We start from the raw sequence: 22353 nt of genomic DNA, 5'->3' as shown, positions 1-22353 counted from the left end.
GTGGTCCACCACTGGCCCTGAGCACTGGTGTAGTTTTTGCTGAATGATAAGGCTTCTTTGTTTCCTGATGTGAAGCAACTTTGTAGTCAAATAAGCACCTATGTAGGTCAAAGGAACCATAGTCTAAGCACCATGTAACTACTCTCTCCTGTGGGAGTGTTGGGGGGCGGGGGCTACTTTGTTTGCTATCATGTTTTGTTGCTTATTCAAAAAGTGGTAGGCTCTTGGCATCAAGTTCCTCAGCTACAGTACAATCTACTGCCTGCACAGCATCTATCTGGGGCCATTACGCTGCCTACGGGACGTGATAAAGGAATAGTGCCACTAGGCTATCTGCTGTGCTATAATGTGTAACAAACTGTTTAGCTCTGACTTGTTAAGGCTACGGTCTACTTTTGCACCTGCAGAATCCTCTATGAAGTTGGGTTTTTTCCTCACATCGCAGAAGACACCAAGAATAGTCAAAATATTCCTGAAGAACAGTAAGATGAAAGGAATTGCTCTATCCCATAAAGAATTGTTATAAAACTACAATAATTGAGACAATATGGTATTAGGAACAGATCGTATGTGCTGGTCAGGCTCCAATCAGGAAAATGGAAACCACACTAGTTATGAACAGAGATTTTCCTATTGCAAATTGTTTAAGCAGGTGCTAGAGGACTATAAAAACAAAGGAAATTAATAAATTAGCAGAGATCGATAACTAAACTAATCCTTCAGTTAGAGGTCTCAATATTCTCTCTCAGTAACCGGTGGAACAAGTAGGCAAAAATTAGCAAGCATATGCAAATCGGAACAGTACTATGAACCAACCTGACCTAAATGACATTTTACAACACTCCACTCAACAACAGAATTCACATTCTTCTCAAATGCACATCAACACTCACCTAGACAGACCATATTATGTACCATAAAACAAATCTTAGTTTAAAAAAAGAGAAATCCTACAAAGTATTTTTCTCAGTCCCAAACAGAATTAAATTGGAAAGCAATAATAGAAAGATTATCTGGAATACCCTTCAATATTTGGAACTTAAAAAAGTAACCCAGACGTCAAAGAAAAAGTCTTAAGGGAAATGAAAAAATATTGTGAACTAAATGAAAAAACAACATCTCAAAATCTGTGGGATGAAACTAAAGCAGTAATTAAAGGGAGAATTTATAGCATTAGATGCACATATTAAAAAAGATCTGTGAATCTAGGAATAAAAGGCAATTCATATACAAAGTGGGGAGAAAGTCAGGCAGCAGCACTTACAAAGTCAAAAAATAATGGATCAATATCCGTAAAATTATAAAAAAAACTATTTCCAAAGAATATTATATTTAGCCAAAGTTCCCTTTAAGCAAAACACACTACCCATTGAAGATACAGAATAGATTCCTATGTCAATGGTACTGTAGTAACACTGGATGGGGACAGAGGGTAACGGACCCTAGGTGAGCATGGCGACCCTAGGTGAGCATGGCGTAATGCAGAGTTGTCATAATAACTATGCTGTACACATGAAACAATGTAACATTCTGTGTCAACTATACTTCAATTAAAAAAAAAAGGAGCATCTTTCACTTCAGTGAGGACAGGAGCATGGGTCTGTCAGGGATTGCCACTTGAATGAAGAGAGTCAGTCTGGAGGGGAAGCCAACAGAGGAAAGTAGAGCTGCTTCACAGAGGAAGCAGGTCTGATGAAAATGCTTGAGTAGCGGGATCCAGCCATACCTTAAGGTAATGTATACCTCAACTTATGAGTGAGCAAATTCCCTTTCTCATCCCAAAGAGAAAAAAGAACAGACATTCTCAGTGATGTAAACATTTAGAAATTATAGTACCTATAATCTTATCTTTAAAAATCCACAGCCAGGGCGCCTGGGTGGCTGAGTCGGTTAAGCATCCGACTTCGGCTCATGTCATGATCTTACCGTCTGTGGGTTTGAGCCCTGAATCAGGCTCTGTGCTGACAGGCAGCTCAGAGCCTGGAGCCTGATTCAGATTCTGTGTCTCCCTCTCTCTCTCTCTGCCCCTCCCTTGCTCATGCTCTGTCCTTCTCGGTCTCACAATAAATAAAAATGTTAAAAAAAAAAAAAAAAAGTAAATGCAAATATATTTTAAAGTATATTTAAATATATATTTAAAGTAACCTGATCACATTTCTCTAAATTTTTATTTGGCTATCTATTCTTCCATTGTAGTCTAGTCCAGCAATTACAGGAATGGGCTCTTAGGTCAGAATGTCTAATTTCACCTGTCTGGCTCAGTTGGTAAAAACATGAAACTCTTAATCTTGGGCTTATGAATTCAAGCCCCACATTGGGTGTAGAGCTTCCTTAAAAAAGAATGTCGAATTTCAAATTCTAGCTCTGTTCACTATTTCTGTGACCACGTGCTTTTAATTTCTTTTTGTGTCAGCTTCCCCATCTAAAAAAACCAAAACACTTGTAAGATTGCCGAGGACTAAATGAATTTACACATGGAAAGCTTTTAATTCAAATATTAATCACTACTAAGTTTTTTCTGCACATAAAGAATTTAGGGAATTTTCTTTCAGTTTTCTGAATCGCTTGATTCTTTGAAAGTACATGGCAATCTTACAAATCTGGTAAAAAATGTTATTAAAGGTGTTTTAAAACAATTAAAAAAGAAGGGAGGCTGGGTGGCTCAGTAGGTTGAGCATCTGATTTTGGCTCAGGTCATGAGTTCACTGTTGTGGGTTCGAGCCCCACGTCGGGCTCTGCGCCCACAGCCCAGAGCCTGGAACCTGCTTTAGATTCTGTGTCTCCCTCTCTTTCTGCCCCTTCCCTGCTCATGCTCTGTCTCCATCTCTCAAAAAATAAAATAGAAAAAAAAAAATTTTTTTTAGAAATGCACATTCTGGATTATTTGCCATTGAAATCAGTAAAACTTTCCTTAAGAAATTTTAAAAGAAACTGTTTTGCCCAAACAAAACTAATATCCTGTAACTATGAAGAGAGGATACTGCATACTTTTTAAGCAAACTGGGATGTAAAAAAAAAAAAATGTGTATGTACGTATTAGTAACATCTAACAAGAAGTCAAGAAATGTACAAAACCTCACAAGATCTTCTAGGCTCAATATCCATAGTCACTGTCAAGGCATTCTGCAATGAGGTTATTTATTTACAGTTCTCAGAGTTTAACTACTGATCAACTATTTAGAATGTAAAAAAGTAGATGTTCCCATTTCTTTGAATTTTGCATTATGTAATTAAAAGTCCAGAATCCCAAGTTATTTTAGTTGAGAATTATGATTCCTAGCTATTTTGTAGCAACAAAATTATGCAGACCCAGAACAATTTTGGAACAACATGAGCAAGTATTTCTTGGAGTTTAGCTTTGCCATCTTTAAGATGAAGATGATATTGGGGCGCCTGGGTGGCTTAGTCGGTTAAGCGTCCGACTTTCGCTTAGGTCATGATCTCGCGGTTCGTGGGTTCGAGCCCCGCGTCGGGCTCTGTGCTGACTGCCAGCTCAGAGCCTGGAGCCTGTTTCAGTCTGTGACTCCCTCTCTCTCTGACCCTCCCCTGCTCACGCTGTCTCTCTCTCTCTCCTAGAAATAAATAAAACATTAAAAAAAAAGTTTAAAAAAAAAAAGATGAAGATGATATTAATATCTATGAATGTAAACATTTTAGAGATGTAATTTACAAATATTAGTTAATTCATCAGCCATCAGCTATGAATACATTTATCCAATTAGTAATTATTGCAGCCGTGCTTTGTCCCTGGCATCAAGCTGGCACATCTACTACTATTATATTGATCAGCTAATAATATTGTGGAGCAACAGTTTAAATACTTTTGCATTCATTCATACAGTACCTAGCATATACTGTAGGCTCAATAAACATTTGCTGAATAAATATATACCAAGGAGAAACTTACAATCAAATTGTTATTTAAATAATTATGGATTGCTTTTAAGATTTCTTTTTTTTGTAAACCAACTTGACAATAAACTATTTAAAACAATTTCTTTTTTGATTATTGTTACTTATTCTTTAAATCTAGTGATGCCTTTTACGAGAATAAATTCTAAATGCAGTTAGGAGGGTAGCTAGATTCCATAGTCAATCCTCATTATTCATGGGTTCTGTAGTTGTGAATTCACTTCCCTGCTAATTATTTATTAACTCAAAAATCAATACTCAGAGTGCTTTTGTGGTAACTGCAGAACAACAAAAAATTTAACTCTCCTGAAGTTCCCAGCTGGGTTAAACAAGGTGAAACTTTTTCATGTTTTAGCTCTCGTGTTATAAATAACTGTCCTTTTTACAGTATAATCTAATGTTACATCTTGGGTTTTTGGGTACTTTTGCTTTTTAAAAATGGCCCCCAAAAGCACTGTGGAAGTGCTGTCTAGTGTTCCTAAACGCAAGAAGACTGTAATGTTCCCGATAGAAAAAATATGTGTGTTAGGTAAGCTTCATCCAGCATTAATTACAGGGCTACTGGCTGTGAATTCAAGGTTAATGCATCAATATTATATATTAAATAGTGTCTTTAAACAGAAACACAGAAGCATACTGAACAAGGTTATTTATTTCCCAAGTGACAAAACTGTGGTGATGAGAAGCTCAAAGTAATCTGGTCTTGTAATTCCCCTGTAATGGTTCAGTATTCACTAATCATGGTGACTTCATAGAATGGAACCACCATGATTGCAACGTACGTTTCAGGTAAGTAACTACCTCAAGTTGCTGAACAAAGTTAAGGAGAAAAGCAGTGTACCATCATAGCAAAAGTACTCTAAGCTAGGCAATCAGAATGGCTCACTTTCTAAATTAAGCACTAACTTTCTACATTAACTCTATGAGGTTATGACATTGAATCCTCTGTGCTTCAGTTTTCTGAAGTGTGTCTGTGTGGTGTGGCAGGGAGGTCAAAGGCTGGATTACTTTCAAAGACACCTCAATTCTCCACTTTTAAAACTGTAAAGTGTAAGAATACTTACTTTGAAGAGTTTCCACTCTTTCCTCTTTCTTATTAAAATCTTGTCGGCTTCCGGGTTTCCACTTAGATAGAAAGAGATTCCTGTGAGACCTAAATTAAACATAAAAGCATGGGATTGGTTCCACAATGACTAGAAAATCTATAAAAAGGGTAGATGATCTGTCTTAATCTCTGTTCTAGTACATTCTACTTTGGCCTGTTTCCTTTGATGTTCTCCTTGCTGAGTGCCCCATCTTAATCTTTGTCCTCTTAAGATTTTTGTTGTCTTCACTTCCTTCTCTTCCCATCACTTATTTTTTCCATCTTATCTACTTAGAAATCATGATTCTTTTGGCCTTCTAATTATATGAAGAAAAAAAAAATCCTCAGATTATCAGCTATTAACTTTCATTCTCTGTCATGCCTTTTCTTTCCCAAAAGAGAAATTCCAAAATTCCTTTACGCATAATGGCAGGTATCACTTATCTTTATAACTTCCAAAAAGAGCTTTTCTGACAGAAAGGCTGTTTAGACATACAGAATGTGGCCAAATTTTTTAACATCCCTGCAAAGTTGATATTATTTCCGTTTTATAAAGGAGCTAGTTTAGATGAAAAAATTCACCTAAGCCTAGGAAATGATTTTATCAGCACCTAAAATCTCTATTTTTACCTTTCAGAGGTAACCTGGTAATCCTTTCTCTCCCTTCCAAAACTTTCTATTGTGCTCTCTCGAATGCTATTTTCAATCTCTTCACTAGTTCCCCTACCTCTTCACCTTGTCTAAAATCTAGCTCCCCCTTAGGGAGAATATTTCTTTTCTTTGAGGTCTGCTCAAGTAGAGACTGGCTTAATCTTCTACCTTCTATGAACCCAGGGTCCCAGAGATGGGTCTCTCTACTTTTTATTTCCTAATGAATACCTGCTTCCATAGAAACCTTAGCCCTTGCAGATTCGTGCCACAGACATGTACCCACCATCTACCATTCTTCAGAATCATTCACAATTCTTGTGAACAAGTCCCATCATTCACAGATCTTTATTTACCCTCAAGTGATGCTTTTATCATGTTATTGAAGCATTCTCATGGATAATCCATACACAGTCCTGACCTCAATTCCAACGATCTCCTCCACACCAAATTAAAGCCTCCCACATGGTTTCTATTCAGCGTCCCAACTGCTCTATCTCTGAAATCATTCATGTAGACTTTCTGCTGTTTGAATATGTTAGACTGTATGTTATTAAGTTTCTAGTAAATTAAACACACCTTTTCAAGTACATTCATAAAATTAGAATTTGAGATACATCAGAAATGTAACCGTCCTCCCCTAGCAACAGATCCTTGTTTCTAGGCCAGAATAAGAGTTTATTAAACATCTGCTTCAAGTTCAAACACTCCCTAAATGTGTATACCAAAAATGGCCTTGTGGAAAAATGTGTAACCCAGGATCCCAGAGGCAAGTCTCTATAGTTTGGAATTTCAAGACATGTCAGGATCTTGAATATCCATGGAGGTAAACAGGCACCTGTAATATTCTCTACATCACACTATTTATATAACAGTTACAACATATTTAGGTCTGCATGAAGAGCCTCAAAGATTTTAAAGACAGAGAAGAATGTCAGTTTACTTCACCTCAATAAGGACACTGTACCCTCTGAGGATTCAGTTACGGCAGACTGTTTGTCAGTAGTAACACTTTGAAAGAAGAAAATTTGTAAAGATATAAATAAGCAAAAGAAACTCTTCACAAGGATAATACTTACTATAATCAAGTCATATCTCAATTTATACAAAACATCTTTAAAAAGAAACCCTGGTAACATTAGGACATACAGATAGTCCATTACAACATGGTAATTTTTCCCCAGATGTGAGTACCAGATATTAAATCAAGCTTTCATAAACATATGTTAAGCAGAATTAATATTGTAGTCAAGGATTCATGTCACTTTCAAAAACTCTCCCATGGATCTTCATGAATTCAAGTTTAATTTCTTGTCTTCCCCACCAGCCTCCAACTGAACTTTTTAACAAATCCATCCCCTGTGCTGAAGTTAAACTTAGTTTCCACAAATACACCATGACCATTTACACTTCTGTGTCTTCACTAGAACTGTTCTTTTCTCCTAAAATAACATTTCCTCCTCCTCCAACTGTAAAAATCCTAACTATCCTTCAAGGTCCTGCTCAATGCTCACCCCTCCTTAAAGCTACCATATCAACTTCTTTAGCATTTAAGTCTATTATTTTTAACAACAAACTAGGTAATGTCTGCTACTGTTCCTGTTTCATGTCTGTGCCCTTTAATGCCTCAAAATAGTTTAAAGATCTATCAGAGCAAAGTTGGCATCTACCTCTGATAACATGAAGGCTTCATCTTTTGTCCGATTTCACAATCACACTTCAGATTCTATCCTTGTTCACTTGTGTTCCGCTAACTTTTGTCCTCATATTGATAAATTTGATGTCTTATTTCTTATTTGTCTTGAGTCAATTTGCTTCTAGAATGGTTTTGATAACTGCTTGGTTCTTGATCTTTTATTTTGTCTCTAGTTTTAGTTTTGTTCCCTGTGTCTAGTGCATTGCAAATTCTGTTGTATGCCTGGTAATGAACTAAGTACCAAGGATACAAGGTTAATTAAGAACCTTTGAAGGATCCTCAATCTAGTGAGAAATACAGAAAGGTAAACAGGTATGTTACTGCCCAAGAGAAGTCCTTTTACAGAGATGTGACTCAATGCTGTGGGAGCACAGAAGTTACAACTGATCAGAGAATTGAGCAAAACACAGCTGATCTTTTAAGCTAGAACTTGAATGGCAAGTAAGGGCCTGCCTTGGAGAGAATAGAAAGGAAATTCAAAATTAAAGCAAGAGACAAGGCATAAAAAAGCTTGTAATATTTGAGGATCAGGACTAAGTTCTGTGTTGCTAGAAAGTACCATGTATGTGGGCAGGGAGAGGTTAATGTTTTGGAGAAGGTTGTATATAAAGAAAGCAGAAAGGGGGGATGTAAGGCTTTGCAAGCCATGCCAATAAATTCTAACTCATCTATAGGAAACAGAAAGCCAAAAGAGATTATTAAGCTGGAAAGTGATTTAAACTGATTTATTTTTATAGGATGCTAACTCTAGAAATCATGTCAAGGATGGATTTGTATGGTACAAGCTAAGTAATAACCTAGGATACAAGTGATAAACAATGTATTAAAGAACCATGGAGATGGGATTCATAACACTTGGCGAATTAACTGGATGAATGAGGAGAATCAGGGTAGAGAGACAGATGACAATATCAAGAGTTCTGTTCATATACAATGATTAAACTGTGTCATGTGTAAGAGGGCATCTGAAATAAATGGATAGTACTAGGTGAGAGGAAACGTGTTCATTATCTGCATGAATCATGGCAAGTTTTCATGATTTCAAAGCAGTATTATCCTGGGCAAGAAGGCTAGGCCAAGAATGTATTGGGCCTTAGTATTTTCACTAAACTGTAATATACTAAACAAAATAAAATAAGTGAGCCAATAAAAATGAAAGATCTAGGAGTGTCTGGGTGGTTCAGTGGATTCAGTGTCCAACTTTGGCTCAGGTCATGATCTCATGGTTTGCGGGTTTGACCCCACATCAGGCTCTGTAATGACAGCTCAGACGCCGGAGCCTGCTTCACATTCTGTGTCTCCCTCTCTCTCTGCCCCTGCCCCACTTGTGCTCTATCTCAAAATTAAACATTAAAAAAAATTAAAAGAAAAAAAGAAAGATCTGCTTCTCAAAGTGGATCTTAGAAAATAATACTTTAATGGAGTTTTTAGGGAGATGAACCAGTGAGGGGGCAGATCACACTGATAGGTAGGGACAAGGAGAAACTATAAGACAACTAAGCTTAGTCTTAAGGTATAAGAAATGCCATGTCTATCCAACTTGAACCCCAAACCCTATCTCTAAATACGTAGTTAAGATGAAGAACCTGAAACACTTGAGTGAGTCTCCCTCCCTCCAAATGAGTGAAATTATATCCATTCAGAAACACATCTACCCAGAGACCACAGGATATGACTATTTGGCCATGGATCAAGGGTGGAAGAATAGAGGGAATGGACCACGGGTTCTACTTTATAATGGTAGAGTATATCTTCCTCAATAAGGTTAGCTCCTAAAGCCAAGACAAAAGGTAAAAATTACCCTTGAAAATCTAAGGGCACAATTTTGGAGACTGAACTTGTCTCTCAATATAGTAGTTCCCCCTTATCTGTAGTTTCACTTGCATAGTTTAATAACCCCTAGTCAACAGCATCTGGGGGCAGATGATGGTCCTCCTGAGGCCCTTACCAGCCGAACACTACATCACAGGGCCCACGTCATTCCCCTCACTTCACCTCACCACCTACGCATTTCATCAGCTCACACCGGCACTGGAAAGGGAGCTGCAGTACATGAAGATGTTGAGGCCACACTGACATAACTTTTGTTCCAGTAGATTACTGTTGTTCATCTCTTACTGTATCTAACTTGTAAGTAAGTTTTATCATAGGTATGTATGTAACGACAGAAGTACAGCATATTTAGGGTTTAGTACTTGCTGCAGATTCGGGCCTCCAGTGAGGGTCTTAGAATGTATTCCCGCGGATAAGGGGGATTACTATGTGTAGGACTAACACAGCCTGTTTCCCTCCACATTGGAGCAAATCCCAACTTCTTCAGTTGAGCACCATATGAAGTGGTAGCTTATGCTTAAAGATGTAGGAACAGTATCTTAAAATACTAGAATAACCCTCAGGAATAGTGAGTCACATGATGAAGGCATATGGGATCTGAGAACTAAGGGGCTCAGATGATTCAAGTTTCCAACTTCGACACTGTTCCAGAACACACGTTGCCTGAGAATGGTAAATGGCATTACTCACACTATTTAAACTGTGCTATTTCCGCTTAACACATGAAACAATGTGCGTAAACCATGAAGTAATTGTATAGTACTCCAAATATCCAAATGTTATCAGTAAATCGTACCCTCTATAATAATAATTTTCGTTAAAAATGGCTCATTAGCAACACTTTCTTAAAAACATATTGTATCCATGAGACAAAAAATATATTAATGAATTTACAAACCTTTTCTCTACATCCAAATTAGCTTCGGTTTCCATTTCAATATTGTTACCATCAGGTTTCTCTTGAGAAGTTGTTCTTGCTCTTTTACTTTCCACTACTTTTGCTGCTGCCTTAAAAAATGGGGTTGTGAAAGAGGAAGGAATCCATGAAGCCATTCTGAACAAATAGCATTAAAATTAAGCCTTCTAATTCTCTGACAGTCATAACCAAAGTGTCTGTTCACAGGTCAATAAAGGGACTGCGCTGTATTTTTCTCCAGGAAGGAGGACATCAATAGCAGCTGCTTTAGTTATCTGCTTGGTTTTTAGGCCTTACAGAGGTCTTTCCTTATACATGTATTTGGTATACACAGAGCTTGCTAGGCAATTTTAAGATAAAAGGTTATTTTTTTTTTTAAATCAATAAAAATTCCAGATATTTTAAGATAAAACTCCCTTAATTAGTGCTCCACTGAGGATAAAATGTAACAAAAAATTTTTTTAATTTTTTTAAATATTTGTATTTATTTCTAGGAGAGAGAGAGAGAGAGACAGAGAGCGTGAGCAGGGGAGGGTCAGAGAGAGAAGGAGATACAGACTCCGAAATAGGCTCCAGGCTTTGAGCTGGCAGTCAGCACAGAGCCCGACGCGGGGCTCGAACCCATGACCCACGAGATCATGACCTAAGCGAAAGTCGGACGCTTAACCGACTAAGCCACCCAGGCGCCCCACAAAAAAATTTTCTTTTAAAGGACCTTCTTCAGGGGCACCTGGGTGGCTCAGTCGGTTACGGCTCAGGTCATGATCTCGCGGTTCATGGGTTCGAGCCCCACTTTGGGCTCTGTGCTGACAGCCAGCTCAGAGCCTGGAGCCTGTTTCGGATTTGTGTCTCCCTCTCTCTGACCCTCCCCTGCTCACGCTGTCTCTCTCTCTCTCAGAGAAATAAATATAACATTAAAAAAATTTTTTTTAAGAAAAGGACCTTCTTCAGTCCAATTTTACTTTTTATAAAAACATGCAAAAATTTTCTTTAACTTACTTTTCCTTCAACTTTTTATTCTGAAATTTGCCCAACTCTTATTTGAAAAAGTTTAAAAGACATTGCAAAGATCACTGATAAACCCTTTAGGTTCACTAATTGTAACATTTATCCATTCTTCTACAAAATCATTAAATAAGATTCCAATTAGTTTTTAAGGATTTCTATTTTAAGTATTCTCCTTTATTACAACAATTTCTCCTCAGTTTATTGTTAGAGTCTCTCTGAAATATGCATACCTTCATAAGAAAGGCTGATGATTTTTCACTTATTACACAATTCACATAACTCTTAATTTTCTCCATCATGTGGCTGTAGCTGAAGTGTTGAAAAATGGAGTGGAATATATCTCTCTGAGAGATTACCATAAGCAATTTCCTTTTTAAAGACTAAAGAAAACAGGAAAAATGTATTAACACATACATCACAAAAAGATACTAATTTCGTCACTTTAATTTAAAAAATCATATTATAAACTCAGGGATACATGAGAACCTAAAAAATTATGTTTTAGGGGTGCCTGGGTGGCTCAGTCGGTAAACGTCTGACTTTGGCTCAGGTCACGATCTCACGGTTCATGGGTTTCACCTTGCATAGGGTTCTGTGCTGACAGCTCAGAGTCTGGAGCCTGTTTGAGATTCTGTGGCTCCCTCTCTCTCTCTGCCCCTCCCCTGGCTCATGCTTTGTCTCTCTCTGTCTCAAAAATAAAGTTAAAAAAAAAATTCTGTTTTAAATGGCCTCCCAATATATTTTTTCTTACTTAAAAAAAAAAAACCTACTTTGTATTTCACACACATAACAAAAGGATTAGAAAATAAAATTATGAACCTGAATGTTCATTGCCAAGCTTATGGAAATAAAACATCATCCGAATAACCGAAGTCCTTGTTTACTACCAAAATGATTATACCTCCAGCTTCTCTCCTCAAGGTAACCATTATCCTGAATTTAGAATTTACCATATTCATGCATTCCTTTAAACTTGAACTATGTATGTATGCACCCATAAATGTATGGTACTGTGTAGCATATGTGTATTTTCTGAAACTTGTTACATTTTGCTCAACTCTGACATTTATTTATGTTGATTTTTTATAGAATTAGCTACTTTCACTGTTGTACAATATTCCACTGATCAAAAATACCATTTACTCATCCATTCTTCTAGCCTTTTGAAAGCAGTTAGAGGCTATTTTCTATTACTGCAATACTGATAAAGATTTCTCTACATGTCTTCTTGTGCACAGTACAATTTTTTCTTGGACATCAGATCTTTGAAGGCTGGTTGCACAATAAAAGCTATAGAGCCTTCAAAAAATTCTACTTCTCAGGCTCCATTCCAGATCAATTGTCTTAGTGGGGGCTGTTTTTGTTTTTTGTTAAATAAAACTTCATGGCTTTTAAAATGTGCAGTAAAAGTAAAAAGTTACTCTAGGGTATTTATCTAGAAGCAGAATGGCTAGAATGCATACTTCTAGATTTTGCTAAAATGCTCTCCTAAGTTTAAGTACTAATTTACATACACCACAGAGAGAAAGGTATGGCCGCATTACCATTTCTCTACTCTCTGGGCCAACTGTTGGTATTCTAAGATATTTTAATTGTTGCCAGTCTGAGGTATAGGAAATGCTATTTCAATATATTACTTGGGATTGCGTTGATTACTCATCAGAGTGAGGTTAAGTGCTTCTTCTTATGCTTTATGGCTATAAGTGAAGGTTTCCTCTTCTGTGAGGCAGAGTGGAATTTTCAGTAGCCTCATGGCGCTAAGGCAAAAAAAAGTGGGGACAGGGAACTCAATAAACATAATCAGGTTTTCAGCTGAGATCTCTGGAGGGTCACAGCCTAGGAACAGGGGCAAATTAGAGACAAACTAAGTCTAAATAAAACTACAACCTACTTGACTCCACTCAGTCCCTCAATGGATCAAGGTGACCACTTTTATACTCTATACCAGCATATGAAAAGGTGCCCAACTTCACTAGTCATGAGAGAGAAAAACTAAAACCCAATGTGACAGTACTACACATCTGCTGGCATACTAAAAGGAAACCCACAGAGAAGGTCTGTGAAGCAACTGGAACTCTCTCACACTACTGAAGGAACTGATATAACCACTTTGGAAAACAGTTTGGCAGTTATCTACTAAAACTGAGTACGTGCATACCTTATAACCCACCAAATCTATTCTTAAATATATACCCAACAGAAACACATACATTTGTTCTACAAAAGATGTGTAACAGGAATGTAACAGCCAAAAACTGGAAATAATTGAAATGTTTCTCAACAGTAGAATGGATAAGTTGCATATTCCAACAATGGAACAATGAAAATAAATGAAATATTGTTAGAAGCAACAACATGGGTCAATCTTATATAAACTTGCTATATGACTATATTATATAAAGTTTGGAAACAAGTAAAACTAATCTTGCATGTCACAAGTCAGGATCCTGGTTATCCTTGAGAAGGTGGGATGGTGACTGCAGGGTGCTGGTGATCTTCTTTTCCTTGATCTAGGGGCTCATCACACAAGCATGTTTCTTTTGTGAAAAGGCATCTATTTATATACTGATGGTACACGCATGCTACTAAAGGTATACTACTGTTCAATAAAAAGTTCACTGAAAAAAATATAATTACCTTATTTCTTTAAACAAGCTTAAGTTATTCCAACAACACTGTTTGTAATATTGAAAAACCAGTAAGTTCTACTGACTTTAACATTACGTTACACATATACACAAAAACTACTAGTGATCACATAAGAGACCTCCAGAAAAATAAACTATGTTTTTTCCTATATCTGTGCTGCCCAGTATGGCAGCCATCAGCCCCATGTAGCTACGGAGCCCTTGAAATAGAAGACCTGAATTTAGACAGAAGTATAAAATACACATGAGATTTTAAAAACTTCGTACAAAAAGGAGGCTGTAAAACATCCCATCAATACTTACTTATGTTGATAAAATGTTAAAAATTATGTTTTCGGATATACTGGGCTAAATGAAATACTAAAATTCATTTCAGTCGCTTCTTTTCAATTTTTTTAATGTGGCTACTAAAACACATATGTGACTTGCATAATTTTTCTCTTGGACAGCACTGTTCTATCTTGTCTAAAAGATAAGTTTAAAAGAAAGCATCCCTGGGGCGCCTGGGTAGCTTAGTCGGTTAAGCGTCCGACTTTCGCTTAGGTCATGATCTCGCGGTTCGTGGGTTCGAGCCCCGCGTCGGGCTCTGTGCTGACTGCCAGCTCAGAGTCTGGAGCCTGTTTCAGAGTCTGTGTCTCCCTCTCTCTCTGACCCTCCCCTATTCACGCTGTCTCTCTCTATCCTAGAAATAAAATAAAAATAAAAAAAAATAAATAAAAAATAAAAAATAAAAGAAAGCATCCCTTTCTTTCTCCATTGTTCTCTCCATTTTCCTCACTCCATACAGACAGGTTTAAAATTTCTGACTCTAGGGCGCCTGGTGGCTCAGCTGGTTAAGTGTTTGACTCTTGGCTTTGGCTCAGGTGACGGTGTCTGTTGGAGCCCTGTGTTGGGCTCTGCACTGAGAATGGATCCTGCTTGCAATTCTCTCTCTCCCTCATTCCATGTCCCTCCCTGGCTCGTGCACGCACCCTCAAAATAAATAAACTTCAAAACAAAACAAAAACAAAAAGAAAAGAAAAATAAATTATGATTCTAATTTAAGCAACTACCTCACAAGAATTCGAGTCATCAAATATTCTTTCAAAGACTTCTTCTGCTTCTTTAAAATTGCCATTTTCCATACAAACAGCTACAGCCTAAAAGACAGGATGACAAATACATACCTTTTTAAACATGTATAATTGCTGTTTAATATTGAAATAAGTCCTGTTAAATCTAAACTACTTCACTAAAAAATGTGATAAATGATATAAAATACCTTTTCAAAGATGAAATAACTGTGGTTTGAAAAAGATGTTAACAATTTTTCATTGGCCCTTGGCATATTTACATAAATGCCCAGCATTCTAGCTCTTTCAAATTTAGGCTAATTAAAAGCAGGCATTAAGGGGGGTCCTGGGTGGCTCAGCTGGTAGAGCATCTGACTCTTGATTTTGGCTCAGGTCATGACCCCAGGGTTGTGGGATCGAGCCCCACGCTGGGCTTTGCACTGAACATGGAGCCTACTTAAGCTTTTCTCTCTCCCTCAGCCCCCCTCCCCCACTCACATGCACTCTCTAAAATAAACGACAAAAAAAGCAGACATAAATAAATAAATTAGGAGCTACATTATGTACATTTAGGTCTGACCTAAATATTAATTTGAGCAAAAGGGAAATGAGAGAGGTAGTGGATGGTGTTTATGATGATTAGGATATGTAAAATTAGCTAGTTAGGATCCTTGAAAATCTCTAATAGAAACCTAGGAAGCCAGATGCTTCTGAATAATCACTTTATAAACTGGCCTTTCTGATATATTATGTGGTAAGATATGGGACTACCATTACCATCTGGGTAGCTTTGTAAACTTTGGCAAGCTATTTAACCTCATGTGCCTCAGTTTCCTGGTAGGTAAAGCAGTGAAAATAATAGTACCTATCTCATAGGACTGTTTTAAGGATTAGAGTTCTACATGAAAAGTGCTTAGAATAGTATCTGATGAATAGCAAGCAATATATTTGCTATGAATCTATGGTAGCCCACTCAACTTTACCCTAGTGTACTAATGATGGCTTGCTTCCTCTAGAACCCCCTCCAAATACTGGCATAACCTGACAAAGCTCTTTGTCCCAGGCTGAAATTCTTAAAAGTAGCAGTCATATTTTTGCCTGTTCTCTTCTGGTCTTAATTCTACTTGACAATCACCATACTAACAATAATTCCTTTTTGGGAAGGTGGGCTTTCATCTGGATTTTCTCTCCTACCCAACCATAAAATAATTTTCTAAAACTGAGGAAAAATGTATTTAACTGAAACAATCCTTAGTATTTGCTCTGCCTGTTAGCAAAACATAGTTCCCTGCCATTGTACTTTGAATGACTTTTTAGCTCCTCACTCTTTAACAGATTATTCCTAAAATTCTCTCTACATAGTTAAAATTTTACATTCCCTTATTCACAAAAATCTATTAATTTCTTATCAAATATTGTTTTTCATATTTGTAGTTTTTAATAGGAATTGAGACAGTACAAATTACTGATTTTTGAAAGCTGCTTTGTGATCTTTAAAATGGCGCCATATATTTTCTTGAGTGGGGTCTATGTGTGTGTATATACATATACACACACACACACATAGCAGTAAGAAATATGAAGTCCCAGCTCTTAGAGCTTGTATTAAAGAATGGAAACCAGAGGTCAAACGTCTGAAGAGAGTAAGTATATTAAATTTTACTTTGGGTTTACTGTCCAATTTCTATTAAGTGGCTCTAGATTGCTCTAGATGTTATATGCTTAGATTCTACCAGAATATTAATATTAATAACATAATATTCATACCTGAATTTTAATTAAATTCTGTATTTCTTCATGAAGTTTGTCATGTTCCTTGTCAATTGAGGCCCAAATCATCAGGGCTGATTCCAAGGGTGTAATTCGTTCATCACTTTCAAACTGTGCATCTTTTAAAACCAAAACAAAAATAAGTAACTTAGGAAGCTAAGTAGAACCTTACTTTGGCCAATTTTTAATGAATTCATCTCTTTAAATATTTATTGAATATATTCAGTATGTGCCAGGCAGTATTCCTGTACACAGCAATTTAGGTAAGTGATTTTAGTTTTCAAGTTAATTTCCTTTTCTTCTTTGAAAAATCTGAAGGAGCATTTAACTGTTAGCAGTTTCAACGATTTCTACTTTATGTCCTGTTGTCTTCTAATTGTTTCTTCAACAGTTTGCTTATTTATTTAATGTTTATTTATTTTGAGGGAGAGAGTAAGAGAGAAAAGAGAATGAATCCCAAGCAGACTCTACATTGTCAGCACAGAGCCTGATGTGGGGCTGGATCCCACAAACCGTGAGATCATGACCTGAGCTGAAATCAAGAGTTCAATGCTTGACTGAGGCACCCAGGCACCCCTCCAACATTTTAAACATAAAAATGTATTAATGTGTAGAGTAAGCCTCTTTATATTCCAGGCCCTGTGCCAGGTACTTAGGATATGACCTGGAAGAAGAAACAGTTCCTGCCCTTATGAAACTCAAGTGCTAATTATGAAGAAAGACAAATCGATGTGACTGGTACTTTGTTAGAATCATGTACTATGCCAGTGCTTCTCAGCTCTAGCTATACCTCACAATCATCAGAGGAGCTTTAAAAAACTACAGGGGTGCCTCTATAGAGTACGACTCTTGATTTCGACTAAGGTCATGATCTCAGTCGGGTTGTGAGATCAAGCCGTTAGTCAGGCTTCCCATTAAGCATGGAGCCTGCCTGAGATTCTCTCTTTCTGCCCCTCCCCTGTGTGGTCTCTCTCTCTCAAAATAAACAAACAAAATAAAATGCAATACCTAGACGCATCCTTTAGAGACTGATTTAATTAATTAGTACAGGGTAGAGCCCCTGCATCTGTATTTCCCAAAAACCCTCTAGGAGGGTCTAATGTATCTGAGGAATAGAATATCAACTCTACGAAAGGATACTAGAAGAGAATCCTTAATGAAATAGAAACAATCCAAACTGGAACGCTGAGGATAAACATGAGATGACACGGATGGGAGGGGGAACATTTCATGAAGGCAGCAGCAGAACATAAGGCAAAGGAGTACAAAAGATATTCACACTCACAGCCAACACGTATTAAGGTTGTATTATGTATTAGGCACTATGCTAAGCACTTAACATGCAACAGCTCCTTTGTCCACACAATTTCTTTAAAAGGGGATACAACAGTATCAACTTTGCCTTTTATAAAGTAGGATCTGAGATTTGGAGAGGTCACACAGCTAGCAAGTAGTAGAAGCAGACTCCAGAACACTTAAAAACCATTTAGTTTGTCTCAAAACAAGGTGTGTTTCAGGAATAAGAAGATGCCTGGTAAGGCTAGAGTACAAACTGGAAAGCACGAAATTGAAAACGCAAAGGCAGATTGCCTAATCTTTCTTTCTTAATTTCACATTTCTTTTTCTTTTAAAAACTCACTTCAGGGGCGCCTAGGTGGTTCGGCCATACAAGCGTCTGACTCTTGATTTTGACTCGGGTCATGATCTCATGGTTCATGAGGTTGAGCCCCGCAGCTGACAGTGTGGAGGCTGCCTGGAATTCACTCTCCCTCTTTCTCTGTCCCTCCCCTGCCTGCCTGTGTGAGTGCTCCCTTTCTCTCAGAATAAATAAACATTAAAAAGAAAATAAAAACTCACTTCAATATTTGTATTTCCTACTAAGCTTCTTGACTGACACTACCTAACCTATCTCATTAATCTGCCTTTCTTCTCATAAATGTGAGATGTAGGAGAAAAAAATGTATCAATGTTAAATCCTAACTTCAAAAATTTCAGAGGAGACTTTCACTTTCAGGCAGGATGTAGGATACTGCAATAGGCCAGCACTCCCAGTACAGCTAGAAAAAGGGGGGACAAATTGCAAAATCATGTTGCTAGAAACACTGGATAGTGGTAGAAGCAAAGAGAACTAGCTTTGCTTCATCTTCAGGGAGAGAATCCTTTTGAGGTGAGTCAATGATATGTGGCTTTTCTTTCCTGGCCTCATTTGCTCATAAGACTGAGGATTCAGTGAGTGCACTCCAGGCAGGGAGATTTTACTGGGGTAAGAGAAACGAGGAAAGCTTCTGGCGGTTTCCTGGGGGCTAGCTTGGTGGACTGGAAACTAGAGGAAATGAAAACACATGGCTGGTTTTCCCCTCAAGTCATTTGGTGAATTCTGGGGCAGTTCAGAAAGTTGGGGTGGAAAGGTAGGGCAGTCTCCCAGAGTTGTACAGAACTTAAAAAATAAACTCCCATGAGAGAACGGAACCTGCCATAAACAAATACCTGCCGTTAAGGACATCTGTCACACTGTAAAGCTATATGGGGCAGGAGACTAATGCCAGTATGGTAGCCACTGATCATACATCATTATTAAACAGTTAAAACATGGCTAGTTCCAAATGGAAATTGCTTTAAGTATAAAATATACCCAAGATTTCAAAGACTTACTGAAAAAAAAGGGGGGGGATAAAATATTTCATTAACATGTTTTATATTGATACACAGTTTAGAAATACTGGGTTAAACAAGATATTGCCAAAATTGGGGCACCTGGGTGGCTTAGTCAGTTAAGTGTCCGACTTTGGCTCAGGTCATGATCTCACGGTTCGTGGGTTCGAGCCCCGCGTCGGGCTCTGTGCTGACAGCTCGGAGCCTGGAGCCTGCTTCGGATTCTGTGTCTCCCTCTCTCTCTGACCCTCCCCTGCTCACGCTGTCTCTCTCTCTCAGAAATAAATAAAAAACATTAAAAAAAAAGATATTGCCAAAATTAAGTCCATCTATTTCTTTTCAATTGCATATACAGCTCACTTTATATTTCTATTAGACAATGCTGCTGTTGAGCAACCACTTAGGAAAAAAGCAGAAGAGTTTTATATATAGCTGAAAATCCTCCATATAAATTAGAATAAAATTTTAATTGCTGCCTCACTTGAGTCCATGATAGTGAAATACACTGATTCTTGACAATTGATATGTGCCTGTTATGTCTATGATATACCCAAACAGGGATCCTGGTGAACTGTAAACCACGGGGTCACACACACATTCTGCATTTCTTTCCAGAAACAAAGGAAAGGTTGGAGGAAGGGTTGTCTGGGAGAAAGGAAGATCTACTGAACAACTGCTGACACGTGAAACACAGGTGGGCACTTTAAAATATTCTGTCATATTTAATTTACAAAACAACTGTTAACAACCATGTTAACTTATCATCTGCATGGTCAGGAATTCTCTGATTGTGTCCACATCAAGATGTTTTTCTTCTTTAGCTATAGGCCCAGACTACCTAGAGTTCTGCTCCCCCATATTTACTCTGCTTCTGGTCCTATTCACTTATGGTCATGCATTAGCTGCAGACCCGGTCTCCCCCTCAGCAGGAAGCATGCTGTGTGAGCTGGAGTGAGGCAGCAAGGGGCCTGAGAGTGGTACTAATGCACTGGAATTTCGCCATCCTATGACAGCATTAGAAGTAAGCAGTTTCATGTTAAGTACTGCCTACCACTTAGCACTGTTGGGAAAGCATTTTGTAAATGGTAAAAACCAATACAAATATGTAATTATTTTTATCAAAAGGTCCTGTAAATGACCATGCTGTAAATATCATCTATTACTAATAAACTGAAGCAGGCTTGCCCATTACAATCTAAAATTACCTGTGGAGATAAAGGAGAGAGGTTTATAGCTACAAATCATATATGCCTATCTAAATAAGTACTAAAATCAAGTTCAAATAAAAGGTTTCAATTATCATAGTTGCTAGTAAAAAACAGAATGTATATGAAAGTAAGAGTCACCAAAGTTACCCTACAGTCAAATGTAAAGTGAAATTTCCAGGCGGTCCATGAAGCGTGGCTCCCCATGTGTCGGAATCACCATGGAACTTACCAGAAATACACACTCCAGGGCCCCTCCCATCCATCCCATCAGGAATTCAGGGCAGGGAAGGGGACTCAGCATTCTGTTTTTAAACAGGTGTCTGAATAACTCCGGAGCAAGCTAAGTCTGACCACCAGCGCTCTCAGGAGATCAGAACTAGGTTTCTCTGACTTGCTTACGATATGCTTAAATAGATGGACATGCCAAACACATCGTGTAAACTCAAAAACAACTAACAGCTCCCATGTGTTTCTTCTCATCGTTTTACCTTTAACACAGATTAAAACATTTTCAAAATAAGATAAAAACACATATTTACCAAGGGTTTTTCCTGCTGCAACTCTTGTCAAAAACTGACATATGTATATAGTTTTCAGCTGATAAGCGGTTAGACTCGACAGCCCATGAATAATAGCTGAAAAAGAAAGGCATGAAGTTTATTAAAACTTTTTTTTAAAAAAAGCCAAACTTGACCCAGCAGTGCCTCTCTGTGGTTGGTTGGGTAATAGGCTGTAAACATGCAAAAATCATAAATTGAGAGCTATGTTTTTATTTATAGACCATTTTTTTAAGTGAGAAAAATAGCAGTGAACGTTTTTCTTGCAAAATAAAAACAGATTTTCACATGCAAAATAATAAATATTTAAAAGTACTTCCACAGGTAGCGCTCTACACTAACAAAAAGGGGGATTTAGACTCAAACTGTAAAATGTGTCAAATCATTAGCTGGAAGTTTATTTTATACTTTAAAGCTCCTAACATTAAAGGAAATATTTTATATTATTTTGGTCAAGGTTTCAGATAAGTGAGTCTGTTAAATTTACAAAGAGTTAAAAAGCCTATTTCTTGGGGCAGGATGGCGGCAACGGGAGGGCCCTGAGTGCGACCATCTGCTAGACCCTAGGTCCCATGGCCTTTCCAGAAGGCCGTGTGGGTCCTAAGAAGTGAGTTCACAGCCCGACCCAACAAAAGCACGTTGGCTTTCTCGCCATGGCCATGGGGTCATCCTGAGAGAGCCTCTGCCTGGAGGGGCGGCAGCTCCTGGGGGGCTGCAGTGCGAGCGCCCCACTGAGGCACGAGGCCGGTCAAGCAGGTCTCGCTGTGCCCACAGGTGCGACATGGAGCACCGCAGACTTACAGGCAGGGGGCAATGCCTCCCCCAAGGCGGGGGGGGGGGGGGCGCTCTGCTGGCTGTTCTGTGCTCTCACCTCAGCGCTCCGCAGGCAGAGACGGCAGGGGGCGCACCAGGCGTGCCCCGCTGGCTGGGGTGACTGCAGCGGCAGGAGACTGTGCAAACTCCCAGGGTGCGAACACAGCTGAGTGTGGGGCCACAGGCCATGGGGAGAAAATCACATGCAGCTCATCTAAGAGGAATGTTCAAAAGCTGCCGCTCAGCTCTCACAGAACAACACTTATTCTGGAAATTCGAAGGGGCCGTCATAGACGTGCCCTTGGTCTTAACTGTGTTCATCAGTGACAGCTGGACAGAAAAGCTCTGGAAATATCACTACCTTTACTCTTTGTCAGAGGCCTTAGAGGTCCTATCGCAGACGCAGACCATAGAATTAACGAATTTGTGGCACTCCTTCCTGGGAACGTGGGGTGGCAACCTCCTCTCCGTCTCGTCTAGATATCACAGGAGCAAAATCGAGTAGAATAGTTCCTTTCCCTATTGTCATTTGGTTTGGGACAGGACGTCATGGGGC

The 22353-nt window shown here is 38.3% G+C and overlaps 1 protein-coding gene and 1 long non-coding RNA gene across 3 annotated transcripts in view; one reads left to right on the top strand and one right to left on the bottom strand.

The window, feature by feature from the left end:
- TERF1 (telomeric repeat binding factor 1) overlaps positions 1–22353 on the bottom strand; it is a 33976-nt gene that overhangs the window by 5760 nt on the left and 5863 nt on the right. The window contains exons 2-8 of one of the 2 annotated variants that reach the window (XM_039238405.1): positions 20967–21062; positions 16565–16686; positions 14798–14884; positions 11328–11477; positions 10072–10181; positions 6593–6655; positions 4977–5065 (exon numbers count right to left, since the gene is read on the bottom strand). In XM_039238405.1, coding sequence (XP_039094336.1) covers positions 4977–5065; positions 6593–6655; positions 10072–10181; positions 11328–11477; positions 14798–14884; positions 16565–16686; positions 20967–21062 — 717 coding nt within the window. The remainder of the gene's footprint in view (positions 1–4976; positions 5066–6592; positions 6656–10071; positions 10182–11327; positions 11478–14797; positions 14885–16564; positions 16687–20966; positions 21063–22353) is intronic. The other variant, XM_039238406.1, reaches the window with a different exon arrangement.
- Positions 1595–21653, top strand: LOC120235875. The gene is made up of 3 exons (XR_005529519.1): positions 1595–1732; positions 19835–19913; positions 21503–21653. It is a non-coding gene; the product is annotated as an uncharacterized LOC120235875 (long non-coding RNA).

The sequence above is a fragment of the Hyaena hyaena genome, unplaced genomic scaffold (genome assembly GCF_003009895.1).
Source record: "Hyaena hyaena isolate Hyena2069 unplaced genomic scaffold, ASM300989v1 scaffold_139, whole genome shotgun sequence".
Classification (NCBI taxonomy): Eukaryota; Metazoa; Chordata; class Mammalia; order Carnivora; family Hyaenidae; genus Hyaena; species Hyaena hyaena.
The sequence above is the reverse complement of the archived record's forward strand: the minus strand, read 5'-3'. Positions and strand labels throughout refer to the sequence as shown.